The sequence below is a fragment of the Nicotiana tomentosiformis genome, chromosome 1 (assembly GCF_000390325.3).
Source record: "Nicotiana tomentosiformis chromosome 1, ASM39032v3, whole genome shotgun sequence".
NCBI lineage: Eukaryota > Viridiplantae > Streptophyta > Magnoliopsida > Solanales > Solanaceae > Nicotiana > Nicotiana tomentosiformis.
The window spans coordinates 157,302,637-157,314,550 of record NC_090812.1 but is presented as its reverse complement, the minus strand read 5'-3'; the positions used below and the strand labels follow the sequence as shown (position 1 = coordinate 157,314,550).

Sequence of the window (11,914 nt, the reverse complement as noted above, 5' to 3'; positions counted from 1 at the left end):
AGCTAGCAGACTCCCGAATGTTTCCTTCCACACTTAGGGCATGGGACCCTCTGCTGCTGCTGGAATATCCCTCCTGATCGGCCCTGATGGTGGGACCTCCTGCTGCCCTGACCGGGCCTAAAGCGACTCCACTGCTGCTGACCGTGCCCTGATGGAGGGGCACTAGCTGAAGACTGAGCATAAGACTGTGATGTCCCTGATGATCCTCCCCGAAAAGCTGATCTCCCTCCTCCGAATGCATCCCCAAGGTTGCCCGCTGATCGGGCCCTACTACTACTTTCCCGTTCTATCCTGAACTTTAACTTTCGAGCCTCCGTAGCTTGGGAAAATGCCACCATATTTCCATAGTTCATGTTAGAATTTAGAGCAGTTGTGGCAGACTCATTAATAACTAAAGGGCTAAGGCCCTGCACAAATCGACGCACACTAGTCTCCATAGTCGGCATTATATGAGCAATATACTTTGACAGGCGCACAAACTCCATGTGATATTCCCACACACTCTTACTACCCTTTTTAAGGGTCTCAAACTCCACAACACGGGCTGCCTTAGTCTCGACAGGCAAGAAATGGTCTATGAAGGAATTCGCAAACTCACTCTATCCCGCCGGAGGTCTCCCCTCCTCACGGGAATCCTCCCACATCTCAAACCAGGAATATTCCACCCCTTTCAGATGATAGGAGGCCAACTCTACTCCCTCTGTCTCCGTAGCACGAATAACTCGGAGAGTCTTATGCATCTCATCAATGAAATCCTGAGGGTCTGCCCCGGGATCAGTACCTGTGAACACTGGAGGGTCTAACTGAAGGAACCTGTTTACCCTAGAACTGGAAGAATCTCCTTGCAAGCTAAATGAGGTGGGTGCAACATTTAACCTCTGAGCTTGGGAAGCTACTAACTGAGTCACCATCTGAATAGCTCCTCTAAGATCTCCATCAGAAATATCGGCGGGAGGAATTGTGGCACCCTCCGCGGGTGTAGTAACTGGGGTAGTCTGTTCTGGAATAGAAGAATCAGGCAATGTGATAGTAGGGGGATTATCCTCACCCGCATTATCAAGTAAGGGATCAACAACCACTCCTGGGTGGTATTGGCTTCTTGGCCAATTCTGGCTCTCTTCTTAGGTGCCATTTACTACACATAGATACATGGGGTCCTTACAATGTTCCCACTTACAAGGGAGAAAGATATTTTCTTACTATTGGGGATGATGTTTCAAGGGCAACTTGGGCCTATCTTTTGTCTACAAAGTCTAATACTTTCCCTACCCTTAAATCTTTTTTTGGCTCTTATAGAAAGACAATTTTCAGCCAAGGTTAAGATCATAAGATCAGATAATGCATATGAGTTAGGGACATGAATAAATCCTTCAGATTTCTTTACTTCCAAAGGGATAGTTCATCACACATCATGCATTGAAACCCCACAACAAAATGGGATAGTTGAAAGAAAACACAAACACTTATTAGAGACATATAGAGCTTTATTATTCTAGTCTCATTTACCGAAGAAATATTGGGGTGATTGTTTGCTAACATCAACTTACTTGATTAATAGATTCCCTTCAAGAGTTCTAAATAATAAATCACCCTATCAAATTTTGTTTGGCAAATTGCCAGATTACTCTCATTTGAAGCCTTTCGGTTGTTTATGCTTTGTCTCTACTCTTTCTAGAAATAGAGATAAACTACAACCTAGAGCAATCCCCGGAGTCTTCTTAGGTTACCCTTTTGGAAAGAAAGGATATAAAATGTTGAACATTCAATCGAATCACATATTTGTTTCTAGGGATATCAAATTCTTTGAGTCTATATTCCCTTTTTCTTATTACACTCCTATGTCAAAATTGTTTCCAGCCAGTTTTCATGTCTCTGATGAGGGAATGTATATTTTTTATTCACAACAGGAATCTAATTCACCTAATGTAACTATACCATGTGTTATTTCTTTATCATCTTCTAGTCCTAGAGGCAAAGATTGCCCCATTCTTACTCTGTCTACATCTAGAGTTGAATCAGCTCCAGCAGATGGGCTACGCAGATCTTCTAGAGAGCATAATGCACCTAAATATTTATCAGACTACATATGCGATGCTGCTTATTAAATAATTTCACCAAACCCACCTATTACCCCGTTTCACTCTTACACTTTTTTTGTACTTTCTCAACCAAATCAACAGTTTGTTAACTCTATATGCCAAATTTTTTAGCGAAATTCTTACCAAGAAGCAGTCATTCATCCCGGTTGGCAAGCAGCTATGGCAAAAGAACTTGAGGCATTAGAATCCAATTGCACTTGGGAAGTAGTTCAAATCCCTTTTGGAAGGAAAGCATTGCCCTGCAAATGGGTGTACAAAGTTAAAGTCAAATATGATGGAAGTTTGGAAAGACTCAAAGCAAGGCTAGTAGTACGAGGAGATACACAATGAGAGGGAATAGACTACACAGAGTCTTTTTAACCAGTGGTGAAAATGACAACTATCAGATGTTTGTTAACTGTTGTAGTGAAGAAAGGATGGAACTTATACCAGTTAGATGTTAATAACGCCTTCTTACATGGCAACTTGGACGAGGAAGTATTTATGAAATTTCCGCCAGGAACTGCACCTCCAAGCTCTTCCCATGTCTGTCGTCTTCGCAAGTCCCTATATGGTTTGAAACAGGCATCGCGCCAATGGTATGCTCGACTATGATCTGCTTTAGGATCCAGAGGTTTCACCTCCTCGGTCAATGACTACTCCTTGTTCTTCAAAATATTTGGGAATCTAACGACTATATTAGCCTAACAGGAAATAATCAAGAAGAAATCAGTGAGATCAAATCATTCCTTGATTCTGAATTTCGAATTAAGGACCTAGGAGAAGCAAGTTATTTTCTAGGTATGGAACTTTTACACGAGCCTGGAGGTATCATTTTGACTCAGAAGAAATTTGCAATTGACCTCATTTCTTAGTTTAATTCTCTACAATCAAGAGATGTTTGCACTCCGCTTGATTCATATATTAAGCTTACTACTGATTCTGGTGAGCTTTTACCTGATCCTACCATTTATAGGAGGCTTTTGGGGAAGCTAAATTTCCTCACAACTATCCGACCAGATCTATCCTTTACTATACAGACCTTGAACTAATACATGCAATCTCCAAGATCTGGACACTATCAGGTAGCTTTACATACTCTTCGATATGTTCGAAATGATCCAAGTTTGGGACTTTTCTTCTCATCCGAGCCTTCATTTCAGATTTTGGGTTATTGTGACGCAGATTGGGCATCTTGCTCGGATACTCGAAGATCAGTTAGTGGTTTCTTCTTAAGCATAGGTGGATGCCCCGTCTCCTGGAAATCGAAGAAACAACAAGTGTTTTCTTTGTCTTCGGCAGAAGCTGAATATCGATCTATCCGACGTTTGGTAGCAGAACTTTCATGGATTGTTCGTCTTCTTGCTAAGATATCCATTTCCCCTTCGCTTTCGGTCTCTGTCCATTGCGACAATCAAGCTGTGATTCACATAGCGAAAAACCCAGTTTTTCACGAATGAACAAAGAACATCAAAATTGATTGCCACTTCGTCCGCGAAAAACTGCTCGATGGTCTAATTTCTGTCTTTTGTTCCAACTATAGCCCAAATCGCCGATATCTTCACAAAAGGTTTGGCAGGACCTCTTCATCGGAATTTTTTGGGCAAGTTGGGAGTCCGATCTACGGGCTCCCACTTGAAGGGGGGGAGGGGTGGTGTTAACAGAGCTCTCACAAAAGATGCCTCAAATATTAAGCAAGTAGAAGAAATATCAAGACATAGTACATATAGTTGGCTAGTTGTATAAAATATAGTTGGTTATGGGTCTTTATCCTCTTTTTTTTCTTTTTTTTGTACAGAATTGGTTATGGGCTTATGGATCTTTGTCTTTCCCCTTTGTTTGAATAAGTAGAAGTACATATACCATGTAGACACACATTCAGAAAGTAAGGTGAAAAGATTCCTTTTGCTTTCAGATCGTATGTTTGTCACTGGTACAAACTATGAAGATTATTGTGCAAGTGACCTACCTACGATCACATTTGATGGCAAGATATTCTTGAAAATTTTATTATCCATTATATAGATGAGAGTGATCTCTCAATAAAAGACACTGATACGAAAGTCTTTTGTCATTGTTAGTCAAGAAGTATGACTAACCCAATTATTAAACCCCACGTGTAAAAGAAGAACACTAACACATGAATCAAGCAAGACAAATTCTCATAACCAAAACCCAAGAATCTCAAATTTAATCAGAAGTAAAAAATATATATGAACAGTGGCAGAGTCAGGATTTTCATTAAGGGGGTCAAAATATAAATAAATAAACTCACCAAAAAGTCAAGAGGTGTCATTATATAGTATACATACTTATTATTTAAAAAATTACCGAGTTAAACAGTGTAATTTTCTGACAAAGAGGTGTCGGTTAACACCCCTTGGGTGCATGTGGCTTTGCCTCTGTACATGAACCCAGTAAAAAGAAAAGTCTTACCATCTTGCTTCAAAAGTCTTTCTTTTCTTTTTTATATTACACTCAAACAACATATAAGTTTGAATGCGATAAATCAAAATGTCAAATACGTGTGGAATCTAAGTATGTTAAACATCTTTATAAGTCAATTGACAGGAGTTCAAATCCTTTAGATTTAATTAACACAGATATTTGCGACATGAAGTCAATATCATCTTGCGGTGAAAATAAGTATTTCATAACTTTTATTGACGACAATACTCGATATTGCTATGTTTACTTACTTAGTAGTAAATATGAAATAATAGATACATTCAAGCAATACGAAAATGAAATTGAAACGCAACTTAATAAGAAAATCAAAATGTTAAGAAGTGATAGGGGTGGTGAATACGAATCTACTTTTGAAGAAATATATTTAGAATATGGAATTATTCATCAAAGAACGGCCCCTTACACGCCCCAATCCAATGGGATTGCAGAAAGAAAGAATCGATCATTAAAGGAAATGATGAACGCTTTGTTGATAACTTCTGGTTTTCCACAGAACTTGTGGGGGAAAGCCATTCTTACGGCTAACCGGATACTAAACCGAGTACCCCATAGAAAAATGTAATCCATTCCATATGAAAAATGAAAAGGAAAGAAGCCCAACTTGAATTATTTTAAAGGGTGGGGGTGTTTAGCAAAAGTGCAAGTTCCTAAACCCAAAAGGGTAAAGATAGGACCGAAAACTGTTGATTGTGTTTTCATAGGATATGAAACCAATAATAAAGAATATCGATTTCTGGTTCATAAATCAGAAGATTCCAACATTCATAATAATACAGTTATAGAATTAGATAATGCTGAATTTTTCGAAAATATATATCCATCCGTATAAAAAGGAATGTGAGTCAATTGGTGAAGAATATAAATGACCACGGGAAGAAACAAAAGAAAGTACGTCTAATCAGGAGGATCCAAGACGTAGTAAACGTCAAAGAACGTCTACTTCATTTGGACCAGATTTTGTGACTTTCTTATTGGAACGAGCCTCGAACATTTAAAGAAGCAGTGTCTTATTCAGAATCATTATTTTGGAAAGAGGTAGTCAATATGAAATAGAATCCATACTAAACAACCATACATAAAAATTGGTTGATCTTCCTCCCGGCAATAAACCGTTGGATGCTAAATAGATTTTTAAGATGAAAATAAAAAGTCAACGTCGGGACCGCCCCTCGGAACCCGACATAATTTTTATGAAATTCGAACACTCATTCCGATACGAGTTCAACCATACCAATATTATCAAATTCCAATAACAACTCGACCTCAAAATCTTACATTTTCGTTTTTGGAAGATTTTACAAAAAAATTGATTTGCTCCATTTAAATCCGAGTTAAATGATGAATATAACCATAGATTCATGAAATATACTCAATTTAGGATATAGAACACTTACCCTAACCAATCTTGTGAAGAATCCCTCAAAAACCGCCCAAATCCGAGCTCCAAATATTCCAAAATGAAATGCCAAAAATGACCAAGTTCAATCTTTATGTTTCTGCCTAGTTTCGCACCTGCAGACATTTTAGTAGCACCTGCGAAGCCGCTTTTGTGAGTAAAAACTCACTTCAGCGGAAGTGCACTGGCCAGTCGACCATCGCATTTGCGGAAGTTTTTCCGCTTCTGCGATGCCTCATGCGCACCTGCGATGCCCTTCCGCTTTGGCGCCTTCTCTGCCCGCTTCTACGATCACGCATGTGCGGGATATTTTTCGCACCTGTAACCACTGCCCAAGCCTTTTCCTTTCGATTTTGCGACCTCAATCTCGCATCTGCAATGGCGCATTTGCGATCAATTTCATCGCCGATGCGATGACACCGGTGGCAGATTTCCAACAGTTCCAGTCCAATTTTGATCCGTTTAACCATTCGAAACTCGCCCGAGGCCCCCGGGACCTCAACCAAATATACCAATATGTCCCAAAATATAAATCGCGCATCGAATCGAATTATAAGTTTTTAAATCTTCCAACTTCTATATTTTGCGCTGAAATGTATCAAATCAATTTGGAATGACAACAAATTTTGCACACAAGTCATAATTGACGTAATGGAACTATTCCCATCTCTAGAATCGAAATCCTACCTCGTTATTAAAAATTCACCCTTCGGTAGGATTTTCCAAAAATCTTCTATTTTTTAACTTTCGCCAAAATGCGTCGAATTGTCCTACAGACTTCCAAATCCAAACCCGAACATACGCCTAAGTCCGAAATCATCATACAAAACTATTCACATCATCAAAATTCCATTCTGGGGTCGTTTGCTCAAAAATCAACTCTCCGGCTAACTCTTTCCATTAAAGCTTTTAAATAAGAATTTTTCTTTTAATTAAATTCCGAATATTCAGTAAATCCAACTCGACCACACCCACGGGTCATAATATATATTACGAAGTTGATCAAGACCTTAAGCCACAGAACGAGGCGCTAATTCTTAAAATGACATGTCGAGTCATTACATAAACCGAGTTTCAGAACAAAAATACAGCCCTGGTATCGACAAAGTCAAACATTGGTCAAATCTTTAAATTCATTAAACCTTTAAACTTCAAATTTTCGAGAAAAAACGATAACTCGAGCTTGGGACTTCCAAATTCTGTTCTGGGCATACGCCCAAATCCCAAATCACGATACGGACCCACCAGGACCGTCAAAACATGGATTTGGATCTGTTTGCTCAATACATTGACCGAAATCAATTCAAATGGATTTTTAAGACAAAATTTCTTATTTTCTCAATTTTTAACATAAAAGCCTTTCGAAAAAATTACCCGGATTGTGCACGTAAATCGAGAAATATTTATAGAAAATTATAGGCTTCAAAACACTAAATTAAGGTTTAAAACTCTAGATGACCTATCGGGTCATCACACGCCAAAAGGTTTGGCATTGTCACAATCCTAGTACACATAAACATTACTTGAAAAATTCAAGCACTAAGTTGTAAAAACTCCAATTGACGTGAATCTTGCACTTATAAAGAACAAAAGCCAAAGCATATCACAATTGGATTATGCTCGTGTGTTGGAATTTTTAATGTATATCATGAATTGCACTTGACAAGATATAGCTTGTGCTATAAGTAAATTGAATCGATACACGAGTAATCCATGTCAATTTTATTGGATGGCGATGAAATGAGTTTTTGGATATTTAAAACATACCCAACACTTTGTTTTACACTACAGTAAATATCCTATGGTGATTGAAGGATACTGTGATGCAAATCGGATTACCAGTTCAACTGATTCTAAGTCCACAAGTGGATATGCATTTACTATTGATGGAGGAGCCGTATCTTAGAATTCGTCCAAATAAACTTGTATTTCCTGCTCTACAATGGAGGTTGAGTTCGTAGCCTCAGATAAAGCCAATGAAGAAGCTGAATGGCTTCGAAATTACTCGGAAGATATTCCATTTTGGCCCAAACCATTGGCACCCATATGCATATGTTGCGATAGTCAAGCGGCAATTGGAAGAGTTGTGAGCGTTATGTATAACGGTAAATCCTGTCTTATACGACGAAGACATAAAATCATTAGGTAATTACTCTCTAAGGGAATTATCACGATTGACTATGTAAAGTCAAGCAATAATGTGTCGGATCTACTTACGAAAGGCCTAACTATAGAAGTAGTTGAAAAATCATCGAGGGGAATGGGATTATGGCCGATGAAAAGTCATTGCGGCGGTAACTCTACCTAGAAGACTGGAGATCCCAAGATCTAGGTTCAAGGAGATCAAACAAAGTCATTAATGACGGTTCAACATTATCAACTAAAATTTTGGTCCATTCTCGTGATGAGAGAATGTTGAATACCAAGGATAAAGCATTAAGACTTTTTAATTGTTTCTAAATTTGATACGGGGTATATCAAAAAGTGTATCTACGAGATGACACATTTAGGAATCACCTATGTAAGTGTGAAGTGTTAGCCGCTTGAAGAATTTTTTTGCATGGACAGTTATCAACGCACTTATGAAATTAGACAGTGTCCATGGATGAAACGAACACAATAATGAGAACCAAAGACGGTTAAGGGTTGATTGTATGACTTATGGTTGTCTAGGTATGCATCAAAGTTCGACGGTTCAAAGATATCAAATCTAACGATTGACCGAGTATATACGGCATAAGTTCACTACGGAAAGTTCAAAGGGAAACCTAATTATCCAGATACAATTAATCCTTGCTTGTAAATCACACAGTTTTTCATGCATATTTCCGTAATTTAGCCGTTCCCCATTCATATGGAGAATTGTTGGGTTTATGCTTATTATAGCTTAAAATAGAGTGAATGGGAAATGGAAGAAAAAATAAAAAATTTGAATTTCCCTCTTTGACAAAGGGACATTGTCCCATATTGGAGGAGGAAAAGAGTGTTGATGAGTATATATACAATTGCATTTCTTCTAACTCTTAAAGAGTTGAGAAGAATGCAAGCCTCGCGTCGTCGTTGTCGTCACTCGCTCGCAAGACTCAGATTCGTATTCGGATGATTTGGATTTGGTCAAATGATCTGATTGATTGATTAATTTTTTGGACCGAATTTATTTGGTAATATTAATATTAACATAATATTATTGTAATTCAAATTAGCCGTTTTTGTAACGGAAAATTATTTTTCCTTTGTTTTGAATTTCTCGTTAGAATTTTAAATGTTTGTGTAAATGATTATTTTATAAAACAGTCATTTTGAGTTGCAACCTTTAAATGAAGAGTTGCAACTCTTCGGTACTACCCAACGTTTTGGCTATAAATACATGATCTTTCCTACAGATTTTGCTTACGAAAATTATGATTTCTCCTTCTTCCTTCTGCATTGTTTTTAACATAAAGAAAGCAGTAAGTGTGATTTGTTACCAATCTTTGAGTTCATTGGTCACTCGGGTTTGAAGTACTGCTACATCAGTGAGCGTAATCCGTTCTATCCTGGGAGGAAATAACCTAAACTTCGGGTACTAGGAGGGGATTAAGTTCCTTAAACAAACACTGTGAATTCAGTGGGCTCGAATTAATTTCTATTCTTCTACATTTCTGAATTTATTTTGTTTCTATTTTTTAATACAGACAGCTAAACCAATAAGGTGTTAGTTGTTTAAGTTTTTGCGAAAATTGAGCTTAAAAGTTTTTGGAAATTCCATTCTTAAAATTTATTCAAACTGAATATTTTAGCAAAATATCTAAATACCATATATAGCGAGCTACAAACCATGTCGGAAAGAATTTTTAATGATGTAAATTACTAACTCTTCGTATGTGCATGATCTTTACAATCTTCCGATTTAATCGCTTAGATTTCTCATTCATCTGTTAGAGAATAGATGAAGAGAATAGGAAGTAATTGCCCAAAATAACTATTTAAATAATTACTCCAATATCACAAACTATATAACATCATCTCCTAGTTTGCTTGTTTACCAGCACTATTTATCATACCTCATTTTGTCCAAGAACAACTTTCAATATTTCATCAATAATTTATTAGTTTCATCAAAATATTAATAGACCAAAATGCCTACATAAAGTAGGTGGGTTTTTTTTCTTCTTAAAAATGCACTTTTTTGAAATTAATGTACGAGATATTTTATCAAATCTTATAAGTTAGCGAAAAATATTTAGTATTTGTAAGTGTAATAAGAAAATATTTTGATAACTATCAATTAGCATGACACTGAAACTAATCTAAACTTCTAATCCATAGAACTTATAATATAAGTAAAACGTTTAATCTAGCCCCACGGGTGTGGCAATATAATTCATCAAGCTATATATCAAAAGGAAAAGAATTTTAATCCAGTTAGAGAAATTTCTCTTGAGCAATTTATGTATTACTTGAATACTAATATAAAACCTTAACAAATCTAGAATGTGAAACACCTAACTATCAATCACTTCTTGGTATTCTATCATAATTTATAACTGTTACATAAATATTAAGCATTTGATTGTAGTAGAGATCTAAAGGCTACACACAAATTTTTTATATTTAGCTCAACTAGGGTAAAATCATTGTAAGCTAATGTCTATCATATGCCTTTTATATACGTTCTAAAATCAGTCACAACTTCAAAATCACAAATGACAGATTATCACTTGGCTCGGGAAAGAAAAAGAAGTGTAAGAAAATTAATTATTCCTGTTACTTGCTGCATCATTCAGATCCCTGCATCTCGAAGCAACAAAGGCAGAGAGGAGCGCAGGCATATGCCAAAAAGGGTGAAATATCAATAAGAGCTTCGATGTAATCTATATATGTATATTTTTATACAAAGTTTTTAATAAATGATACATATTAATCAATTGCACTTTCAATCTAGTTCTTTACTATTATAATAATCTAGTTTTTTTGCCTTTACATTCTAATTTGATTGATAGTTTTCTTTTGCTAAGTACAATAATCTGTTTCGTGTTAAAAATTATCTATTTTTAATTGAGTCCTTAAATTATTCATTACTATTTGATTAAATTATCATCAATGTATCTTGGTAAATGATAGATTTATCAAAGAACAATTGATTTGATAGTGTTACATTGAAAATGTAATCGCCAGAATATGTGTTTGATAGTGTATGTCTCATATTTAAGAAGAACTCGATAAATAAAAGAAAAAACCAAAAAACTGACAAATACCGAATTAATAAAAACTCAACTTAATTGGTTTGGTTCGATTCCAATATTTGAAAAACTGACTTACTTGGTTTGATTTCTTTTTAGGAAAAAACTTATCCAACCAACCATGAACACCCCTACTGGTGACTACATTATTAACTTTAGGTGTTAATTCTGATATTTGATTTATCAATCTTTTTAAAAGAATTTTGTGTACATAATTAGAAATTAGATTAAAAGTGCTATTAAAAATTTCGTACAACTTTTTCTAATTAAAAAAATCTTTAAAAAATGAAAAAAAAAATTATGGTTAAAGAAAAAGATGATTGACACTCAAGGGTATGCCCTAGTTGTCAATCAAGTAAGTGAGAACTCAGAATCATGAGATCTCATGTTCAATTCTTAGCGGAGGCAAAAGCACTAGATTAGGTGATTTCTTCCCGTCTATTCAAGTCTTGGTGGGTAGAGTTGCATGATACGTTGCTGGTGGGAAGTGACAGGTCTCCCGTAAAATTAGTTGAGGTGCACGCAAGTTTACCCGGACACCAAAGAAAAAGACGATTGATTCACCAAATTATAATAGTGTCATATAAAGTGAGTAAAATTGAGGGGGCCAACTAATTTTGATTAAGCAGACATTTTATGTATGCATTGGTTTTGTTTAAACTTTAACATGAATAAAACTATGTAATATATCCAATATGAGTATAAACCATATCAATAAATACACGAGTAATGATTATCTTTTTTTCTTA

At 36.2% G+C, this 11,914-nt stretch overlaps 1 protein-coding gene across 1 annotated transcript; it reads left to right on the top strand.

Moving 5' to 3' along the window:
* Positions 1 to 3,133: 3,133 nt before the first annotated feature.
* LOC138891691 (secreted RxLR effector protein 161-like) lies at positions 3,134 to 3,538 on the top strand. The gene has a single exon (XM_070175429.1). It carries the CDS (start codon positions 3,134 to 3,136, stop codon positions 3,536 to 3,538), a length of 405 nt encoding a protein of 134 aa, XP_070031530.1.
* The last annotated feature ends 8,376 nt before the right edge of the window (positions 3,539 to 11,914 follow it).

Coding starts and splice junctions, on each gene's coding strand:
- LOC138891691 (XM_070175429.1), top strand. CDS start 3,134: ATGCAATCTCCAAGATCTGGACACTATCAGGTAGCTTTACATACTCTT.